General features: G+C 37.5%; 2 protein-coding genes across 3 annotated transcripts in view; both read right to left on the reverse strand.

The window, feature by feature from the left end:
* The window catches only part of LOC146576138 (nuclear GTPase SLIP-GC-like), a 104,587-nt gene that overhangs the window by 37,036 nt on the left and 44,569 nt on the right, over window positions 1–22,982 (reverse strand). The window lies entirely within an intron of this gene.
* On the reverse strand, window positions 2,536–22,211 carry LOC146576139 (nuclear GTPase SLIP-GC-like). Of its 2 annotated transcripts, XM_085271180.1 has the most exons (22): window positions 22,006–22,211; window positions 21,800–21,881; window positions 21,397–21,509; window positions 19,508–19,552; window positions 19,363–19,392; window positions 19,070–19,094; window positions 18,868–18,939; window positions 18,483–18,576; window positions 17,852–18,068; window positions 17,542–17,736; window positions 14,003–14,206; window positions 13,740–13,906; window positions 9,142–9,211; window positions 8,975–9,062; window positions 8,701–8,822; window positions 5,690–5,866; window positions 5,451–5,599; window positions 5,191–5,308; window positions 4,879–4,987; window positions 4,642–4,772; window positions 4,063–4,144; window positions 2,536–3,978 (listed from the first exon to the last, which is right to left on the reverse strand). In XM_085271180.1, exons 2-22 carry the CDS (start codon window positions 21,864–21,866, stop codon window positions 3,896–3,898), a joined length of 2,358 nt encoding a protein of 785 aa, XP_085127306.1. In that variant the 5' UTR covers window positions 21,867–21,881; window positions 22,006–22,211; the 3' UTR covers window positions 2,536–3,895. The 2 variants fall into 2 exon arrangements, with proteins under 2 accessions (XP_085127306.1, XP_085127305.1); XM_085271179.1 differs by lacking the exon at window positions 19,363–19,392.

The raw sequence follows: 22,982 nt of genomic DNA on the forward strand, positions 1-22,982 counted from the left end.
ATGCTTAAAAGTGATTTATTTAAGTGAGTGATTTGATTTGATGACCACGCGGTGTAGTTGTGCAGTGGCCACTAGTGTAAACAAATGTCCAGTGTGTGTGTAAAAACCATATGTGTGGGTCAGTACTATGTGGTGGTGTGATTGAGAGACTGTATCGCCTGCGGGAAGAAGCTCCTCCTCAGTCTCTCTGTGTTGGTCTTCAGGGAGCGGAATCGCTTTCCTGACCTCAACAGAGAGAACAGTCTGTTGTTGGGATGGCTGAGGTCCTTCACAATCTTCCTGGCCTTGGTCCAGCACCGCCTGCTGTAGATTGAGTGCAGGTCAGGGAGCTCGGAGCAGATGGTGTGCTCAGCTGATCGCACAACCCTCTGTAGCGCTCGTCTGTCCTGCATGGTGCTGTTCCCGAACCAGGTTGAGATGTTCCCCGTCAGGATGCTCTCTATGGTGCAGGAGTAAAAGTTCCTGAGCACCTTGGAGGGCAGTCGGAAGTCTCCCAAGTGTCTGAGGTGGTAGAGACGCTGTCGGGCCTTTTTCACCACAGTGTTGATGGATCTGCCGCTTTGACCAAGGTCAGAGCCACATCACCAGGCTCCTGATTGGTTGTCGCGGCACGTTTTGACGCTGGAGTTCAGATTTTTCCAACTCAAGCGGTAGACGTGAAACACGCGTATGCACAAAATGCAACACAAAAACTGACGCGCGTGGTTTTATTCGCGAGCCAAACGCGCCAGACGCGTACACTGACACCCGTTTCTCATGTTTTCGTGATGCAAATCTGCTTCCAAATTTTCGCGGGACACGCAATCGCGTGTCATCGCGCTTTTTCCATTGACTTTACATGTAAACCTGACGCTCTGGCCGCCTCTATCGCGTTCAGTGTGAACACACGGTTAGAGTGTGGAAAACCTCTAAACCTCAGGCTTAAAATGACCAACAGTCTCCTTTAAAAAGGACATAGTCACAGGCTCAAACCTGTCAAGGACAGCAAAGCAGGAAGCAGAGACTGAGGGGTCATGAGCACAAGGCAAGATTTGAGCCCTTGTGGAGGAGACCTTCTCAATAAAAAAAAAGTAAAACATTTTCACAGGCTTCAGACGAGGGCTTGATACAGTCGATATGTGGTGCACTAAGAACAGAGTTAATAGTTAAAACACACGGGTTGTGACAATTTGACAGAATAATGTCAGATAAGGGTTTCTTTTGGCATCTTTTACAGTTTTTTGATATTGAAGCCAACAGTCCTTTAGCATCTCGAATGACACTTGTAGTTGGTCCTTTTCCCACTTGCGTTCAGCTTGACGGTACTCACATCTGACAGCTTGGGTCATGTCGTTCAACCAGGGCTCAGATTTAGCTTTAGGCAGTTTGGTTTTTAATGGAGCGACAGTGTCCAAAGCAGTCCAACAGGTGGAATAAAACCATGAGCTCAGTTCCTCAGTCTGGTTGCATAAAAACTATGGGATTGTACAGTTCTGGTTAAAAACTGTTGAAAACCCAGGAGCAGCATGAGGTTTAACTGAGGTACAGGCAAGAGGAACTTCAAACATTACAGGACTGTGGTCAGAAAACACAGCATCACGAATCTCTACGTTAAAAACATAAAAACTATGAGTTAAAACAGGATCAAGTATGTGTCCACGTTCATGTGTGGGACCAGTCAAACATTGCACCAGATTAAAAGAATAAATTTAAAAAGCTCTTTGCCATGGGCATATCAGGACAACACACATGAATATTAAAATCCCCAACAATAAGAACACAATCATATTTTGGCATGTATTCAGCCAAGAAGTCATTCACAAAGTCCTTATTTTATTTTGGAGCAGCCCAGCTGAAACACAGACAGTTTAAAGCTGGTGAATGACGGGGTTGATAGCTGCTTACATTTAAAATGACTTTAAAAATCGTAGCTATTCCTCCTCCTTGGCCCAACGTACGCAGGGAATTAAAGTAGCAGCAATTGTTATTGATCTATAAGGAAGAATATTATTTTTCTGTATTTGATTCTTTTAGTAATTTAAATTATTTTAAATTATTTCATTTAATTTGTATCTATATATTAGCTTAAATTGAAATGGATAAATGAACAACTGTTTACTGGAAATAGTTTTGGTGATTTGCAGTATTATATTGTGAAACTGACTCTAAAATTTGATTCATATATTTTACAATTTCAAAACTTAAATTTTTATATTTTAATGAGTGAAGAGGGAAAAAGCTATCAAAAGAATGTGAAATTAAACTAAATTATAATAAAACTGAGGAAATGTTTCATAGGTAACTTTCCAAGTCAAAGTTTTGTGAACAAAGGGCTATCTTATCACACTGCAGTTGCCCAGGAGATACACAGGAGAAGGAAGGGGGACTCCCAGCAGTTGACAATAGGCTGACAGTGGCAATTCTAAGTGGCCGTATGTGTATATAGTGTTTAGTTTTAGTTTAAAATGCATATCTCAGATTGTAATTTAGTGTTAGCTGAAGCTTGCAACCTGTAAGTAGTTTTTATCAAGCAGCTTAGTTTTAGGGCAAGTAAAGGACAAGAACAAGGTTTGAAAAACATTTTCATCTTACAAAAACACTTAAATCAAGGTTTATTGAACCGTATACAAAATTTAAATGTTTGCATGCATATACAAATTAGAAACAACAAAAAATAAAATTATAAACTAGTAGCTGAAGTAGAAGCTGATAGTAATGCTGGTGTATTATTATTCATGACACCCAAAGAAACCAATGTAATGCAGGAAAAAAATTCTGATTCTGAAATTGCAATAAAAAATATTGTGCTATATAAGGCTCAAAGATAAAACTGAAAAACATATCCATAAACTAATGGCTCTCATTTCAATGAACTAAGACTTAACACATGCAATTAAAACATTAGAATATACTATAAGATGCTAAAATGTGATGCAGAAATAAATCAATGTCTTCTTCTGATTATCCAAATCAGGCTTGCCAGGGATATAAGTTCTAGTTTAGTAAAAGCAATATTTATGTAATTAAACACAAAACAGGTTAACAACAACAACAATCTTTATTTATAGAGCACATTTAAAAACCAACGGCATGCCAAAGTGCTTAACATAAAACAAATTAACACAAGTATAATCAGAGTCATAAAAAAATAAAAGTGTAAAATTATGTTCACAGGAAAAAGCCACCAATAGAAAAATATAACTATAGCACATAACTATAGCACAATATAACTATGCCATCAAAACACAATGGCGATATGACATACACAGCGCAAATAAAAGCATGATAGGAAAATTAATAGAATAAATCACTGCAAACAAGGCCAGCATTTAACCGGTAGAAAAAGCAAGATTAAACAAATACGTTTTAAGCCGTGATTTAAAAGATTGAATAGAGTCAGACGCCCGGATGCCAATCGGAAGGTTGTTCCACAACTCTGGTGCAGCCAGAGCAAACGCTCGATCACCTCTAGACTTCAGCCGAGATCTAGGCTGCACCAACAGTAACTGTGAGGATGATCTTAAAGCCCTAGCAGGAACATATGAGCTTAGGAGTTCCTTAAGATAGCTCGGTGCTGTGTTATTAGTGATTTTAAAAGTAAACAGCAAAATTTTAAATTGGATACGGTATTTCACAGGCAACCAGTGCAAATCAGCTAGGACGGGAGTAATGTGGGCAAACTTCCTAGTTTTGGTTAGAATGCGTGCAGCAGCATTTTGGACTGTCTGTAATCTATGAAGGAGGGCAGAGTGGAGACCAAAATAGAGTGAATTGCAGTAATCCAGCCTCGAAGTTACAAAGGCATGGATGAGCTTTTCCAGGTCTTTATGCGGGATATACTGCCTGGCCTTAATTAATCAAAGCTGATTAATTTAAGTATTACAAAAATAATAATACCATTTTTATTTTTACCCAGCTACTGTTGTAACATTTCTTCATCTTGACCACCTTGAAGTTGATTATAATGTGTTGTCAAAGTCTCAAGATACTCTGAAACATCTAAAACAACAAAGGGATTTTATTAATAATACATACAGGATTCCTAGTACTCAACATGAAAGATTTACTTTATATTCTGTTTACCTGGGAGTGAGTAGGCAGCAGTCTTCAGTGAGAATTCAATGGCTTCCTTCATGATTTTCTCGAGCGTGAACAGCATGACTTTCTAATTTAACATAAGAGCATTTATTAGTTTTCACAGAGCCAAATTATGAGTTAAAAAAAAAGACTTGAATTACTGGTTACATGTTTGTTTAAAGTGAGAATTATTAAAGTGCTGAAAGTAGCCTTTTTCAGTTTAAACTCTTCTATTGGAGTCCTAATTGTAACGCCCAGTAAAAATTTAACAGCCACCTCACTAATGTTTTAAAAAAACAAAAAACAACAAATAGAAGAACTTGGTTTACATTCTCCTTAGACGGGGCAATAGTACTGATTCTGATATATATGTATTACAGAAATATAAAAGAAGCCTTTATGTGAACGAAGAACATTTTGCAAGATAACCTTAGACTATGTTTTTTCTAATTTTCTATTTTGAACAAGTTTGATTCTTTTTTCAGTTTATGCTATTTGTATATGTACAGCACTTTGGGAACCCTGGTTTAATTTAAAGTGCTTTATAAATAAAGGTGGTATGGTATGTTATATAATGTGACAAACCTTCAATGCATCCATCTTCATCAACATGGTCTTTTTTGCCTCCTCATACATTTTCTTATTTGAGTACACATGTCTCTCAATAGTCTTCCTCATGTTTTCCAGTGCTCCAGTTCCCTCAAATTTTTTTGCTTCTACAAGAAGACACAAGGTTTTGCAGCAAAAAAAGAACCCAAAACTTTTTATGCATAATTGCGATGAATGCCTACATTCACAATAAATGCAAATGTGTCAACTTACCAATGTAACATTTTGTCATGTTTTCCTTAACTGTCTCTGTTAGACTGGTGTAGATTTTCTTCTTCTGCTTCAGGATGAATTTCTCCATTTGAGCCTTCATTTTGTCCTCCTTAGAAATAGGAAACATTGGTAAAAATGTATTAAAACAAAACAAAACAAGAGATCAAGCTAATAGAGATGATTCTATTTTTTTCTCCAAAAGTTAATTAGAGCAGAACATACTAATATTTACACATTCTATTTTTTTGTGTAAATATTAATCTTGATGGTAATGGAATCATAAACAGGAGAATTTACAATTAGACAGTGTACCTGTGTCTGAAGAAATATCAGCTGTAGTTCGACATCATTGTATTTTTTAATCAGTGAATTGGTGCCAAGTGAAAACCTGCTTATGACTCCTTTGAATGATCCACATTTAATGTCATTTCTGAAAAATATGTTTCAGAATAATAGTGTTGATGGCAGCATTGACAAGTGAATAATGTGTATGATGTATATGAGAGAGAGAAAGAGAGAGAGAAAAACACTTAATATGATAACACTTTATTATTTATTCTGTTTATTCTTACGGGAAGGTCTCTCTGAACTTTTTATCAATGCTGTCAGTCAGGCATGAAGCCAACATCATGTTGAGGTCTATTTGTTCCCCGCATTTTGTTGTGTGGATGCCGTCCCTCTTAACTACAGCCACTAGTGTTCTGAAAAAACTGGGCTCTTTCTAAAACAAATCAGGAAAACATTTTTAAACGCATGCTCATAAAGAGTGCAAAATCTGCTGCTTTGATTTAATTATAATTAAGATACATACATCACAATCCAAAAAGGTCTTCAGTTTTTTTTCAGAGGTTATGAAATTTTTAATCCCTTCTGCGAGACACTGTTCAAAGTCCTTGGTTGCTTCTTCAACTGCTGTTTTCACTGTATTAAGTTGTTCCCTCATGTTTTTCTCAAGGACTTTACATACATCATCTGCTTTTCCAACACCCTGAAATAAAAAACAAATATGTATATATATATATATATATACACTGAACAAAAATATAAACGCAACACTTTTGTTTTTGCTCCCATTCCCCATGGGATGGACGTAGAGACCTAAAATTCATTCCAGATACACAATATAACCATCCCTCCCAAACAGTGGTCACAAATCAGTCCAAATGTGTGGTAGTGGGCACATCTGCCATATTGAGATAATCCATCCCACCTCACAGGTGTGCCACATCAGGATGCTGATCTGACATCATGAGTAGTGCACAGGTGTACCTCAGACTGCCCACAACAAAAGGCCACCCTGGAATGTGCAGTTTTGTCTCACAGCAAAATGCCACAGATGCCACAAGCAATGAGGGAGCGTGCAATTGGCATGCTGACAGCAGGAATGTCAACCAGATCTGTCGCCCGTGCATTGAATGTTCATTTCTCAACCATAAGCCGTCTCCACAGGCGTTTCAGAGAATATGGCAGCACATCCAACCGGCCTCACAACCGCAGACCTCGTGTAACCACACCAGCCCAGGACCTCCACATCCAGCAGGTTCACCTCCAAGATCGTCTGAGACCAGCCACCCAGACAGCTGCTGGAACAATTGGTTTGCACAACCAAACAATTTCTGCACAAACTGTCAGAAACCGTCTCAGGGACGCTCAACTGCATGCCCGTCGTCCTCATCGGGGTCTTGACCTGACTCCAGCTCGTCGCCGTAACAGACTTGTGTGGGCAAATGCTCACATTCGATGGCGTCTGGCACGTTGGAGAGGTGTGCGCTTCACGGATGAATCATGGTTCACATTGTTCAGGGCAGATGGCAGCTGAGAATGTCCCAGTTCTTGCATGGCCAGCATACTCACCGGACATGTCACCCATTGAGCATGTTCGGGATGTGCTTGACCGGCGTATACGACAGCGTGTACCAGTTCCCACGAATATCCAACAACCTCGCACAGCCATTGAAGTGGAGTGGACCAACATTCCACAGGCCACAATTGACAATCTGATAGACTCCATGCGATGATGTGATGCACTGCATGAGGCAAATGGTGGTCACACCAGATACTGACCGGTTCTGGGTCCCCAGACCCCCAATAGCGCAAAAAACTGCACATTCCAGGGTGGCCTTTTGTTGTGGGCAGTCTGAGGTACACCTGTGCACTACTCATGATGTCAGATATACACTTTTGAGTGAAGATTTAAGGTGATAGGAAATATAAACAACTGCAACTTGAATCTTTGACCCAGAGTTCAAGCTCACTGCTGTAATAATATTTATATATATATATATATATATATATATATATATATATATATATATATATATATATATATATATATATATATATATATACCCTGATTCCCAAGCTAGGCGAGTGGCTCCAGCAGATCCCGGGAAAAACATCGGAGATCTCTGTCCAGAAGAGCGCAGTCCTGGGAACAGCTAAGATACTGCGCAGGACCCTCAAGCTCCCAGGCCTCTGGTAGAGGACCCGAGCTTGAAGGATAAACCGCCCGCAGGGGCGTGCTGGGTGTTTTATTTTTTTTTATATATCATAATAATCTGATAATACATATAATATTGGCCATATTATATTTACATTACCACAGTGAGATGATTTTAGTCTCATGAACAACTTTAGCTAATTGTTATTTACTAACTACACTTGAAATGACTGTTCAGTACAGAAATGAAGCCCAACCATCATGTTTTACAGTCCTGTGGTCTCAGCCTCAGATACTCAACTAATCACAGTGATGTCATGACAAAAATGAATGACCAACAAAACATTTTTTCTCCTTCATTTCTGTCAAACAATGCTGTACGTAACGTTTCTCGCGGTTAGTATCATGGTTGCTAGGCAACCTGAACAGCGTGACAAAGGCTAGACCGTCCCATTTCATAAGCCTCTCACTTCCGCACTTCTCGTACTTATAGTACGCACCGTACGTAGTACGCGTAGTGCGCGTACTTCAAGCGTGCGGTCATTTAATTGGGACACAGCCCCTGTCTGCCATGTGCCCTAAACAGTGAAAACCGTGACTCATCTGTGAATAGAACACCTCTCCAACGTGCCAAACGCCATCAAATGTGAGTGTTTGCCCACTCAAGTCGGTTACAACGACAAACTGCAGTCAGGGCCAGACCCAGATGAGGACGACGAGCAAGCAGATAAGCTTCCCTGAGACGGTTTCTGACAGTTTGTGCAGAAATTCTTTGGTTATGCAAACTGATTGTTGCTGCAGCTGCCTGGGTGGCTGGTCTCAGACGACCCTGGAGGTGAACATGCTGGATGTTAAGGTCCTGGGCATGTGGGGTCACACGTGGTCTGTGGTTGTGAGGCCGGTTGGATGTACGGCCAAATTCTCTGAAACGCCTTTTGAGACGGCTTATGATAGAGAAATGAACATTCATTTCATGGGCAACAGCTCTGGCAGACATTCCTGCAGTCAGCATGCCAGTTGCACACTCCCTCAAAGGTTGCGACATCTGTGGCATTTTGCTGCTTGATCAAACTGCACATTTCATGGTCGCCTTTTATTGTGGACAGTCTAAGGCACACCTGTGCAATATTCATGCTGTCTAATCAGCCCCTTGATATGCCGCACCTGTGAGGTGGGATGGATTATCTCGGCAAAGGAGAAGTGCTCACTAACACACGCAGACAGATTTGTGAACAATATTTGAGAATCATGGGTCTTTTGTGTATGTAGATAATTTTTCAGATGTTTGAGTTCAGCTCATGAAAAATGGGAGCAAAAACAAAAGTGTTGCGTTTATATTTTTGTTCAGTGTATATTTTCACACATACATAACTTGATTTTACCTCTTTTCTGCGCCTGGCTCCTTCAATCAAAGACAGAATCCCATAAGCTCCAGTCACATAGTTACATGTCTCAGAGTGACAATCATTGCAATTTTGCAAGAAGTCTTGAAGTTTGGCTATTTCTGTAAATAAAAGTAAATTGAATATTGAATTAGATACTTTGGTTTTAATCTTACAATCCATTTCTGATTTATGAGGAAAAATAAAACAAGATATGCACCGAACAATATATTTTCTTTGAATCACAAAACATCTTGAGATTCTGACTGCCTACCATTGACATCTTCTTTTACACCTTTTCTTTTTAGGAACTCTTCAGCACTCACTGTGAACACTTTGAAGCAGTCCTCACTGAAGTGGTCCTGAAAAATAAAAGAAAGAGTTTTAATCTTAAAGAAGCTTTGGCTCGCCAAACAATTTTTGGAATGTTATAAAACTCACACTCAGACTCTCATTCAGTTCCCGGAATTCACTCGTCACTTCTTTCTTGGCTTCCTTGTTTTTTATATCTCTTAAATGGGCAGGAAGGGAAATAGGATCAACATATAGCTTAATCACATAGCAACATATCAAGAAAACAGCTGAGAGGTTTTGTTTTTGAGGATTTGCACATGGAGGGCAACATACCATGAAAAACTTTGAAAACCTTTACCACTTTCAACATGATCAACATTATTAAAGGACTGACCATTTCAGGCCCTGCCCTCCTGCTTTCTTTTTATGTTCTGATGGATCTTGCTTTCTATCCTGTAGATTTCTGTTTTCCTCATAATCTAACATCATACAGTGTAACAGCAGTCTGGCGAGGAAGGAGCGGCTAGCAGGTCCAGCAAGCATGTGGTGTGGAGGTTAGCCAGATAACTCGAAGCCAGTTGGTTAAATCAAACAACAGACCTTTATTCAGTGTCAGCAACATTACACCTTATGAGCCAGGTCTCCACGGCTGTACTCGTCCGTGCATACATGAACGGAGATCGGCATCTTACAACAGTACGGTTTTCTGAGAACAGAACACGAGCTGCATGTAATGGCTGCTGCTAAAAACACACACCCACTAGGAGACTCCCACAACTATTATAATAGTAGGGCAACCCCCCCTCCGCCCCAAGGGGTGCTATAACCCAATAAGGGTTGTTACAACAGCTCTGCCTCATCTGAACCTGCTCCACACAGAACAACTAGACTAGTACAGCAAAAAAGTCTGCTACAACAGATAGAGGTTAGTGTGAAGTAATTCAAATTAATTTGAAATAATGTGAATTAACAATTATTTAATCTTATTGAAGTTTATTTAATTTGTCCTTGTATTAATTGGAAAAGTTAAAGGTAAAACCCAGATTTTATGTCTCAGTATTACCTAAAGATTGAATGTGCAATTAGAAAATTAAGTATTACAGTTTTTCTTTTGCGTAATTATCAAAGCAGAAAAGTAATTTTCACTACTGAACTCCCAACCCGTAGTTCTCAAATCAGTAACACACTTCCTCACTCACTTTTGACATTCTCATTGTTTTTTCTACACATACTTTACTACTAAAAATATTTGTCACTATGTTGATATTTCCTACTTAAATCTGACAGCTTATAAAAAGAGTTATTTTTTCTTATATTTCGTGAATCTGTGCAAAATGTAGCCCCAGTTTCCTGTTTATAGCTAACAAGAGTTGTCTCAAATGTGGTCTTCTTTTGTTTTGTTATGTTTAGCGGGAAAATCCCAGTCCATCAACAACGCCTGAAATAATGACACCAGCCCATCTGACATCAACAACAGCGTAGTGTTCAATCATCTTTCTTTCTTATTCTAATGTTCAGTTTGAACTTTGCTTTTTTCAATTTAATAAATTTTGTAACATTACCAGAAGTTCCATGACTTTATTTTTTGTGTCTTTAAAGAGTAGTGAATGGTTTTTATGCAGTCATGGGTTTTATTTTTAAGCTATTTGGTCAAAGCTCACATACCATATACTAAAAAACATGGTTCATTGATTGATTCATTATCATACAACTGTTAAATCTTAAGATAAAAAGTAATTACTGTAACAACTGTGTTGGGTTTAAAGAGCCTTTTAAAAAGTTGAAAATCCCTGCCCATGAAGTAACAACAAACACACATGTGGCAGGGTGTGGCTCGAGGCTAAGATGCAGGGAAAGGGTGTAGCAGCCGATTGAGGGGGCAGGGAAGAGTGGATGTCACAGCTGGTTTGTATTAATCCCATCACGTGTCCTCTATTTGGAAGCATGCTGGGGCCCGGGCAAGAGAAGTTAAAGTGGACTGAGTAAGCTGTAAAGAGTGTGAGCACACCGAGAAGCTGAAAGGCCACACAACTGTTGCTGTACATAAAAGCACTGTGAATATGTAGGTTTTTTTTGTTTGTTTTAAAAAAAAGAAAAGCAGCTGGATAGTGCAGTGGTAAGTCTACTCACCTTTGGAGTGGGAATCGCAAGTTTGATTCCCACCTGGTATCCAGTAAGGGTCCTGGATGGACCCCCCATGCTAAAAAAAACAAGCCATAGAATGGCGTGGCTACGTCCGTAGCTTGGACACAAGCATTTCACTACATGTTGTACTCTCTATAATTGTGTATGTGATGGGAATAACGGTGTTAATTTTTTCAGTAACGAGTAATCTAACTAATTACTATTTCTATCGGTACAACGCCGTTACCGTTACTAACAAGAAAAAGCGCTTTACTATTTTTCAACAAACAGACGGTTGAAGCTGTCTTCAGCTTACTGCACCTTATATCATTTGCACGGAAGTAGCTGTTTGCGTAAGTAATCTGGGCGCTACAGTTTTGAGTAGTTGCACTCGCTCCCGCGGACGGCAATCACTTTCTGGCAGACAATCACTTTTTGGCACCTAGAGCTAGGGGGCAAAACAATCTCGTGAGTGCTGCTGTTTGGCTGAGGAAGAATAAAGTAGTAGTGGTAAACCAATCACATGACCACTTCAAGATGCCAAAGTAACAAGGTGCTATATCACAGTTTTTAAATTGTGTTGATAGGCCATGTAAAACCAGAGTCATGATAAACAATATATACGTGGTGTTTTTTCCTGAATGCTTTCGTCATGTTTACTGTCCAAGGACAGCGCTAGCAAGCACTCTCTGCTTATGACCAAAAAATAAAAAAATAAAACAAAACGAAAAACACCCATTTCGTGTTGGTGGAAAAATGTACAATGTCGACCAATTAAAAATGACATGGCAGCTGGTTGTTTAGGAAGAGAGTGAGTTTTAGGAGTGACGGCGAGAGAGAGAAAGAGAAAGAAAGAGAGCTGAAAAAAGAGAGCAAGTTTTGAGATGTGAGAGATTTGTGACGTTTAGCGTGTTTGGAGTGTGTAGTTAGTGTGTTGTCTTGTGTAGTTAGTGTGTAGTGTTGTGGATAGTTGTGTGTTAGAACAATGAGGTGACTGCTGAATGTTACAGGTGCTGCAAAAAAGCCAACAAAGGCAGATTGCAGTGTTAATGGTGTCTCCAGGTAGAAAAAAGGGGGAGTGATACAGCTCCTCTTGTCAGACCTGCAGGTATCAGGCTTGTGATATTCTTCTTTATAGTGGACAGAAATTATTTTTGCAGTGGCCCAAATAATTTGTGTGGCATCTTCTTTAATGTAGAACACCTGATTGTTATGTAAATAGTTTGAAATGGTTATTTAAAAAAAAAAAAAGGTAAATGGCTGCAAATTTGCAGCTAACTTGTGTCATGGTCCTGGGTCGGTGACCCAGTGTTTTGAGTTTTGTGTCATTATTGAATTTTGATTTTGTCATAGTTTATCTTTTCTAGTCTTTCATTTCCTGTGTTCCAGGGTCTGCTGTATTCCCTAGTCAAGTCTGCGTCTGTTATGTTTCCTGTTTTACTTTGGAAGTCTGTGTCCAATGTCAGTGTCTTTAGTTTCACTTCCCCTGTCCCGTCTTTAGGTTCATGTGTGTCAGCTGTGCTCCCATGTGTGACCACTTCCCTTATGTGTATTTAGTCTCTGTGTTTCATTCAGTCTGTGTCGCGTCGTCTGTGTTCCATGCCCTATGTCATGTCAGGTTTCAAGTCTCTGTGCAGGTCATGGCTCATGATGCTTATTCTTATATTTCACAGTTCCCTCATGTTCCGGCGCAGTCTTGTTCATAGCCTCACTGTTATTAGTTTCTTCCCAATTTAGGTTCCTGTTTAGTTCTTGACCCTGTTCACTTCTCGTTTAGTTTAGTTCATGTACTCCAGCCTCAAATAAAGGCTTGCCTTTTGTTTAAAGTTAATTTGGTCTGCTTATCTGTGTCCGCACCTGGGTCCTCCAAACACTCTCCACACGGTCATCCACTGCGAACCATTACAACTTGTGCATGGGATTTTAAGATTTACAATTTATATTTGTATTTAAGTTATGAAATATGATTCATTAAACATGTTTGTGGTTGTTACAGCATAAAATATAACTTTTTCTACTCAGATTTTATGTTTTTTTTGTCTGATTTTAGATCAGTTGTATTAATAGAGTATGTCAAAATGTAAACATGACTGTAAATTCAGACATGTGAGGCTGTACTGAAAAGAATGACACCAAACAAGGCAAAGTAAATAGTTTTTAATGGTGATATGTAGAGGTCAAATTAAAAGTAGTCAAAAATGGTCAATTATACCCGGGACCCCAGAAGGTTAAAAACTTTCTTTTAAAGTAATGCAATAGTTACTTTTCCTAGTAATTAATTACGTTTAGAAACTCAGTTACTAACTCGATTACTTTTTGAAAAATAACTAGTAATTATAATTAATGACTTTTTCAAAGTAACTTGCCCAACACTGGTGACAAATAAAGGTTGTTTTTTTTGGTTGCTTGTTAAAAACACACCATTATTCGCCATGCCACATGCTGTGAGTTGGGTACTGACTTCACAAAGAATTTTACCAGTACTGTGTTAGTGTTGAGAATATTATGTGTTTTTAGTAAATATCTGAATGCAACTATTAAATATTTCTCCAACAAGATTGATCAGTATGTGATTTTAAATTTTTTTTAAATTATGCACTTTGACATCTTAATTCACTTACCGATTGTCTGAAGGATCAGACTTGGTGCAGATAAAGTGAATTTGCTCACACTGACCACCATTTCCAATGAGGCCATGTGCACTTTTTAGAATCTCCCAGGCCTCATTCTCTGATGCTGCCCGAGTAATTTCAGCCACAATCCACACAGTAGAACAATCTCCAACAATCTGAAAAAAATTATAGCACGTCAATTATAAATAATTAATACAAAAGATGTTAAAACAACACCAGAAAAACAACAAGAAGTTGATGTGAAAAATTACTTGTCTCCACATTTCGTTCCTGCTCTTGCAATTGCCATTTCCAGGAAGGTCCACAAGTGTGACATGCTGGAGAAACTTATTGTTTGGCACCCTGACAGTCACACACTTTACTAGTGGCCAAAACCACTGCTGTGCTTTATATCCATCTTCCTGCTTTGGAACATACTTTGTATATTTAAGAAGTTCTTCAGATAGCTTTTCAGCCTGCAATAAACAAGATAAATAAGATTAATACATTTACAATTAAATCAGTAAATTAAAAAAAAAAACCCCAAATTTTAGACAAAATTTTTTTCTTGGGAAACATTTTAGATTTTTTTTAATGTTTAGATTTAAGGATGATCAAACTTAGGCACATATATGCACACAGCATCACAGACGCATTTGTTAATGCAGCTTCCCTAGTGTTTTATGTTTACAGCTAACAGACGCCCTGTTTGCAGACCTATAGTCTTGTGATATCCAATGGAAATTGTTAACTTATTTGCACGAGCAGTTGAAACTGTTCCTGTTATACCCTTAAACTTTTACATTCATACATTTCTATCATCATACAGGCCTGAGAATTACAGTAAAGTGACAGAGCGTTGTGGTAATGGCTCCTAGACTCTGGAGCTCTCACCCACTGAGACGTGTGATTTGCGTTAAAAAGCAGCTAAAAACTCAACTTTTAAATTTTGGTTTTGTGTAGCTTTCTCTCTTTATGCTGCCAGCACTTTGGTTCTGAACTACATTGTAATATTTATTTCAAAAGTTGTAAAAAGGCTTACTTTTTACTTAACATTACAAAAAGTTATTACTTGTGAAAAATTGACATTCTTCTGGAGAAAAAGTATAGGATTGACATCAGTAGCTAGTATTGACCCCTTTAATCCTAAACTAGAGATGGTACGATACCACTTTTTTATGACCGATACCGATATCATAAATTTGGATATCTGCCGATACCGATATGAATCCGATATAGTGTTTTTTAATCAATAAAAATGTTTTTTAATATCTTGTTGCATTTTGTATAAGTTCATACTCAAGTTTAAATAAACAACAACACTAAAGCTATTCTGTTATACCTGTATGTAAAAAAATACACTGCACCCAAAATATTTCATAGTTCAGCAATAGTGATCAATCTAATAAACTTAAACCTACAGCATCCTTCCTATTCTGGTATTTTAAAGAGTACTTAGCAGAAAAATTAAGCAACCTAACTAATAGGGTTGCAAACTCCCAGCAAAAAAAATAGGGAACCACCCTCCACCTCATGATGCTTAATCGAAGTAATCAACTTTAATTTGATGCAGTGTGAAAAAAAATGCACAGAATTAAATTATTTTTCAAGAATAATTAAATAGATTCAACATCTTTCTTCAACAAAAATGCAGACTGCACAGATGGTACCTTCCCAAAGGAAAAAGTAGTATAGCTTACTTGGTATATTAGACTTCACAGTTACTATATACAGTAATGAACTTCTATACATTTTTCATCAGATTAAAACTTTGGGTGTAAGATTCAGATAATTATTTATTAAAAGCTCGACATTTTAAATGAGAATAAGAAAGAAAAGTATGTCTTTGTGCCCCCTTTTCCCTGTTAATGCCCTATCGGCCCCCCCTGGCTAAACTTTGCTAGATCCGCCCCTGCACAGTTACCAGCCGTCAGCTGCGTAGAAAAGGATCCTGGTGTAGAAAGTAATATTAAATAAATTCTAACAACAGCTTATCAAGGTTAAACGTGCTGCTGTTGTTCAGCCGCTGGTTTCCTTTTTCTGGCGCGAAGTGAGCCAAAAACAAAGAAGAGAAACGTGAGTTGCGACAGAAAAGCCGATCAGCTGATCATTGATCAGTTTCATGATTGAAGTAGCAACAGGAGAGGGAGGAAGAGAGAAGAGGCAGTCGCTCCATATATCGGTTGTTAAGCTTAACGTGGGAATGCTTTACAAACATTCAGAGATGAACTTACACACTTGCTTTACTTCTCTCGGGGATAACTTCCTTGGAGATGAAATGCTGGTTTGGTAGCGAGGCTACAATACACAAAGCTGCTCTATCATGTGACGCACACTGCTCCAACGTGCAACAATTATGAGGCAAGTTATGCCGTGTCGCAAGTTTTGTGAGGTGCTTTTTTGATATTTAATGGATCTCGGATTACATTTTTTATTTCTCTCCGATATCCGATCCAGTAATTTACGTCAGTATGGGACCGATACATAATATCAGATCGGTCCATCTCTACCCTAAACCCAGCAACTTATGTCTTTTAAAATTATCCACCAATCTCTGACATTAACCTATTGAGAGATTTAACTACTCTGTTGTGCAAATATCTTTACAGCCATAAAATGCTTGATTATTTTCTCAGTTACTGTTACAGTTACTGTGTGATTCAAATTTCAGTAGGATTCAATATTCACTAATAATAATAATAATAATAATGGATTGCATTTATATATCGCTTTTCGAGACCGTCAAAGCACTTTACAATCCCACTATTCATTCACTCTCACATTCACACACTGGTGGAGGCAGCTACAGTTGTAGCCACAGCTTCTTCGGGGCAGACTGACAGAAGCAAGGCTGCCATATCGCAAACTAAATGCTGTGGCCCCAGAAACGGAAACACTAGGAAACGTGGAACACGGAACCAGGAACGATTGAATAGGGACATACGGAGAAATTTAAACCACATGGGACAAGGCGACAGTGGGCAGAGGAAAACACAGGGCTTAAATACACAAGGGAGTAACAAGGGATTGAGACACAACAGGAGAGCACAGCTGGGAGTATTCAAACATGACGAGACAAAGGGGAAGCATAACTCAAAACACTGAACACAGGACATGAGGCTATCAAAGTAAAACAGGAAACACAAGACAGGCATGGAGAAGCAGACTTGACAAGGAGGTATGGCTGACAGGGAAGACAAAGCAAACATAGAGCACAGAAACAAGAGTAACAAAACATGGAAAACAGGGAAAGAAAGGTAACAGAAACCTAAAGACTAAAACTAAGAATATATTTTAATGTGTCTGGGAAAGCTGACCAACACAGCTAATCTCCATCAACTAATCATGCATCTGGGGTGCCTTCAGCACACGGGGTAGAACCGGTTGTCCAATAATCATAAGGTTGGTGGCTAGATCCCTCTAACTTGGGGCAACATACGCCAAGTTAGAGCTATATACGAATCAATCTCTCCTATTTAAGTAGGATGCTGGGACCTGACAAGGGAGCTCAGCTGCAGGAGGCAGCTGGAAAATGTAAATAAACATCCACGTGCCTTGGGTCCTTTTTCCACATCTAGTTTTCAAACCAGTCAAAAGCAGCACTGAAGTTTGATAAGGCAAGAACAGATTTGTTTTAATATTTTGGTCTGCACATTCTACTTTCCTTTTATATTGTTTTTTTCTTATTTTTTTAATAACAGAATAGGCTGTCTATAAATTATATCATATTATATCAATGCAAGAAAATTCCACTCATTGAAACAACAAACATGGAAAAAAAATGAAGTAATAGAATAGTATTTGAACTTACTGTGTCACAATGCAAAAATTTCCTCTTGGGCTCTAAAAATTCTGGAATATTTTTGAAATACTTTTTTTCCAAGAGGTTTTCAGGGGATTTGTCTTTCCATTCTTCTCCATACAGGGCTGACAGCTTTTTAACCATGTCCCGATAATCATCACCTTTCTTAAGATTCTTCAGTGACCATAATTCATCATGCCACTCCTAAAAGACAAAAATCATTGCATTTTAGTTTTATAAATGATAATGTAAAGCAAATACCTGCTGTATTTTTGTAAACGCATATACTGTAGCTTTAAATAAAATATTTAATTCTCACCTCCTTCGTAATGAACTCAATTTCTGCCTCATACTTTGGGCTGCAAGTGTTAGCCTCCACCTTTATCATGACTGTGGTGCATGCGCTGATACTTCCAGTGGCCAAAAGATTCTTCTCATTAATGATGGTATTGATTAAAGAGCTCTTTCCAGCCCCAGTTCTTCCAAAGACACCAACAAGCTCTCTCTTGTCGGTTTCCAAATCATTAATTTTGTTCCTGTTGTACAAGTGGGTTAATTTATTCAACCATGAAATGTGTTGCAAAATGAGGAAGACACCTTTCTGTGCCCAGATTGTTAAATAATAATTTAAAAGTCATTATATTATTATATTATACTTTTAAACGAACAGTAAGATGAGCTATGTACATATGTAATGTACATATGTACAGTATGTAAATGCTCACTGGAATTAGTTGGCTTGGTGGTTCATTCTTCTTGTGTGTTTAAAGTTTTACGATACAATATTTAACCTATTAATACTACAACAGTTTGGAATGAATGCTTTTGTTCTAATTATCTTTGTTCTAATAAAATCTGTATATGATTTTCTTTCACCGTGATTGTTACTAAACTAAAATGGTTTTTACCCAGATGTTTATGTAACAGAATAAGGGAACGTTGATACTCACTTTAGGAAAGTACTTAGCTTGTCTTGGCCATGGAGACTGTCACTGACATCTTTCATGATGCCTTTCACTTCAGATAATATTCTTGTTTCTGTCACTGTGAGAGTAAAGAAGTGTTTAGCAGGCACCAGTTTAATGCACAATGTTATACACGGATAATGAAAAACTGGACTATATCACTTATTAAAGGAGCAGTGCATGGCAGTAGGTTGATTACTTCATTTAAATATTATTTTTGTGTATGCCAGACACCAGCAAACCAATAAGAAAGTATTTTCTGTTTCTCTGGTAAAGTCAGACACATGCAATACAACAAAAGATTCACTGCATAGAAGTTTTACCATACAGTGCAGTGAAACTGTCATTCTTTGGAAACAAATGTAAAAACCTGAGTCACGTTGTCTTTTAGTTGGTGATTGCCATTTGTTGGATTGCCCCTGAAGATCTGATTTTCTTTTTCCTTATTAGATTAGAAAACACAAAAGGTTAGGTTTGTTGTCTCTGTCAGTGGAGGTATTTGGTCAAAATCAAAGTGTTTCTGTCTTAAAAGATGAATATTATAAGTAATTCATATGTGACATCTGTCTCACCTTTTGAACTTGTGGATGGTGGAACCTGGAAATTAAAATGGACATTTAGTTTTTTTTTTTAATGCAAAGAAATGAAAGCTCTTCACACAGGTATCATTTAACCTCATTTTTAAGAACATATGTCTGAACACATACTTCCGCAATCCACACAGTGAAATGCAAATTTACTTTCTGTCTCATCTGGGATTAGAAATATTAACCCTTAAAAGCTAAATACAGAAAATGGACAATGTACATCAGCTGTATATGCATGAAGAATAAAGGCGTGTCTTGAAATTTAACATAATTCTGACCTGAACCAATTTTGTTGTTTCTTCATTCTTCTGTTTACAATAAAGATTAAACACACAGGTGCAAGATCATGTAAAATTTTGAGCAAACAGTGAAAGTATGACTCCTGGTAAAAAATCATAGCCAATCAGAAACTTCTTAACTTACCTGAGTGGAAAAATCAGGTGTTTCTTGCCTTATGCTTTGTTTACTCTAGCAAAAAGAAAATCCATAACTGTAAATGAGTGATACAATTCTAGAAAATGCTATTGTTGTCACAAAGATATAATCTCAAAAAGCTGAACGCAATTATTTATGAGGGCTAGAAGGATCACGTGAAATGAAGCATTTTGTGCTTTAATTAAATGTGCAGTTTATTATGGTTAGTAAATGTATTTGCAAATCCTTTTTTAAATTCTTTTATTTATTTAAACATTGCTAAACTCAAGTTTATAGAAAATTAAAAGGGTAATTGTAAATCCACACTTAACTGACTTATTAATTAATTAACAAATACTTAAAACTACAAGTGGATTTCACAAAATACAATTAAACCCTTTTTGAATTGAACTTATTTTTACCTCTAAAGAACACCTACCTGCCTGGTCTTCATGGTAATTATAAAATGTTCTCTAATAGTCATTGATTCATATGATCTGTTTCACAATGTCTATAGGTTTTACAGTTAAGCACCAAAAGTCACTACATGATTGAAGTACAAACTTCATGTCTCATTAATATATATTATACATTTATGCACACCTCACGCTTTTATTGAGCAAAAACAAACAGTTCATCTTATTTTTTATTTTAGTAGACAACGCCGACACTTTATAATAGACAGCCAGTTAGCTGTTTAAAAATTTTTTATGTGAATTTTAATTCAGAAATGAGTATGGCATTCTGAAATTGATGCATCCTCAGGTTTTATTGCTGTTAGAGTAGCAGGAAGTGGCATTTTCAAAAAAGTTGGAGGTTTTTTTAACAACATTTGCACCTAAAAAAAAGTTAATTTTGTGTAATAGAAATAGCAATCCTTTTTTTTTACAGTTTAAAGTTATCTGCCATTGCTGCTTTGTGACTTTCGTATGAAATGCATTGTGGGACAATTGGCTGCACCACGAAGTGTGGGTGCTTGTACCAAGGCTATTTGTTCTTGGGATTCACATCTTGGGATTTTTAGCTGCTGTAAGAAAGCAACTAAAAACTGTAAGAATCAGCACTGAGCCCTCTTAGAGCAACCTACAACCTTTAAAACATGTTTAAAATGCTGTCTGTAAACACATCAGTAGAGATGTTACCACATTGATTTTTAAAACTCTGAGTTAAAAGAATTGAGACAAAAAATCTTTTAAATAGATCATCAATTTTAGATATGAAGTCTTTATTTTTTCCAGACTTCTATCTGAGTTGGCCTGACAACATGCAGACGAATAAAGGTCATGTGTTAAGCTTATAACAGTTTCTTTAATACTGGTTTTAGCATCTTTGCATTCAACGTCTTTTATCAGTAAGAACGCAATCACTTCACTTTTTTCTTTTCTTGTATAAGCTGCTAAAATAAGAAGTGTTTCCCCCCTCTTTAATCCACCTTGCTCTGGATCAGGTCGAGAAATATCAGATTACCAGTGCAGTGTTCATGGCATCTAACAAAAGCACTTCTTACTTTCTTTGCATACATATAATCTAATTTGGATTGTAAACTGTCTTTATCTTGATAATTTAATACGATTTTATCACCGAATTTCACACGAATCACAGATCACATAATTTCTTGTAACAATAAAGCTTTCTTTGTTTTTTTTACTTTAAACATTTTTTTAGTTAACAATATTTAAAATAGACTTTTTTTAATTTCAGAAATTCCCATTTATTATACAAAGACATATAGAATAAAAAATAATTTGGAAATAAATTGACCAATGTTTATTTTGTTGCACAATTTATTATTAAACCACATGTTGATGCATGTGACTCTTCTGCTCCTCCATATTTATATGTGAGATTTTTAAGACCAAATGTAAAATTACATAAGCAGACTTTTTTTTTTTAATTACCTTTAACTCCTCAAGTCTCCTTCTGAATATTGACCTTAGACCAACTTCAGGGATTAACTCAGTTATGTCTTCATTGGTAAGACAGAAAAGGCTTTCCTCTGTAACTTTGTTAGCTGTAATTAAATATTAAATCTCAGTTATAGAGATGCACACAATTTCAAATTTCATTAGAAATCCACTTCATGAAATAAAGTGAAATAGGCATGGTTATTTATTTTAAATGCCATTGAGCCTTTTTTGTAATACATTTTCTGTGATGACGGTGTAGAAGTGGCTACAGCTCTCTTTAAACACAGCGTAAAATACAAAATATTAGTGTTGTACAGCACAACCATATCAAGAGATTTTTAGTTTCAGAGATATTAAAACCTTTGTTTATGAAGAATTAGTTATTATAATTTACCTTCAAATCGTTCCTCCAACTCTCTTAGCCCCCATTCAAGCAGTTTGTTTCTTATGAAATCGGCCATGATCAAGAAATGAAACTGAAAAACGTAACATTTAACCAGACAGTACTGCTTTACAGATTAGACCTTCGTGATCACCTTCTGCCTCAATGCATATATAATCAGAGAGGCTAACATTAAATTTAAAGTTCAAACTGCTCACCTTTTGTTGAAAGTAATGCAGGAAAAGGCTGGTGAGGGAGATGCGAAGTAAGCAGTGAGACACAAACAGGTGGGAAAAAAAGAAGTCAAATTGCAAAAAAACCCAACACCACAAAAACACTGTATCCAAGGACAGATACGGTTAAAAACAAACTGGAACTGAGTGGCGAACTGAGAGAGAAAGGCAGGAAGAGCTGGTTTTGTGCAGGGCAGATGGGAGTGGCTGAGAGAGGGGGTAACAACCTGCCCCGCAGCAAGTGTAACAAAAATACTTGTGTTGTTCCCTTATTAACTAAAGGTCATCACAACAGACAGCTCCACATGTTAGGAATTTGTGCTGTGAACCAGGATAAAAACAGGAATCACTTGTTTCTTAGGAAAACAGAAAAAACATTACATTGTGGAGCCATTAACATTAGGCCAAGGTTAAGCTGGACTGGCCATCGGGCATACCGGGCATTTGCCCAGTGGACTGATGGTATTTTTTTGTTTTTATGAGCCGATGTTTTTTTGTTTTGTTTTTCGGTAATGGTATAAACAACGAAAGGTGGTGGATTGGCCAATTTGTCATGATAGACTCTGGGCTGGACCAGTTACAGCCGAGGTGGTTGGCTGCACCCTCCCCATTGCTTGGGCAAGAGCTCTGAAAGCAATCTTATCACAGACAAACAAAGAAAATGGTATTGAGGTGAAAAGAAACACAACTTGTCCAGTAGTTTAGCTAGAATAAAAAAAAAGAAAGACACAAAGCTGGAGTTATTCTGCATCTTTACGCTGTCAGCTGCCTCTTCTTCTTCTCTCATTCTCTCACCCTCCCTCTCCTGTTGATACTTCTTGAAACATGAAGTATCTCTCATGAAACTGTTCAATGATCAGATGATTGACTTTTCTCTCTTGTTTGTTTATCTTCTTTGTTTATCACTTTGCCGCAGAAAGAGGAAACCAGCGGATGTCGCGCTAAACAACAGCAGCACGTTT

The sequence above is a fragment of the Mchenga conophoros genome, linkage group LG4 (assembly GCF_057382185.1).
Source record: "Mchenga conophoros isolate Kocher_MC1m ecotype Shallow Benthic linkage group LG4, M_conophoros_male_GT1.1, whole genome shotgun sequence".
Classification (NCBI taxonomy): domain Eukaryota; kingdom Metazoa; phylum Chordata; class Actinopteri; order Cichliformes; family Cichlidae; genus Mchenga; species Mchenga conophoros.

Coding starts and splice junctions, on each gene's coding strand:
- LOC146576139 (XM_085271180.1), bottom strand. CDS start 21,866: ATGGCCGATTTCATAAGAAACAAACTGCTTGAATGGGGGCTAAGAGAG. Junction 19,553..21,396: donor GGAGACTTGAGGAGTTAAAG/GTAATTAAAAAA, acceptor TCTTTTTGCTAG/AGTAAACAAAGCATAAGGCA. Junction 18,069..18,482: donor AAGCTAAGTACTTTCCTAAA/GTGAGTATCAAC, acceptor CTTGTACAACAG/GAACAAAATTAATGATTTGG.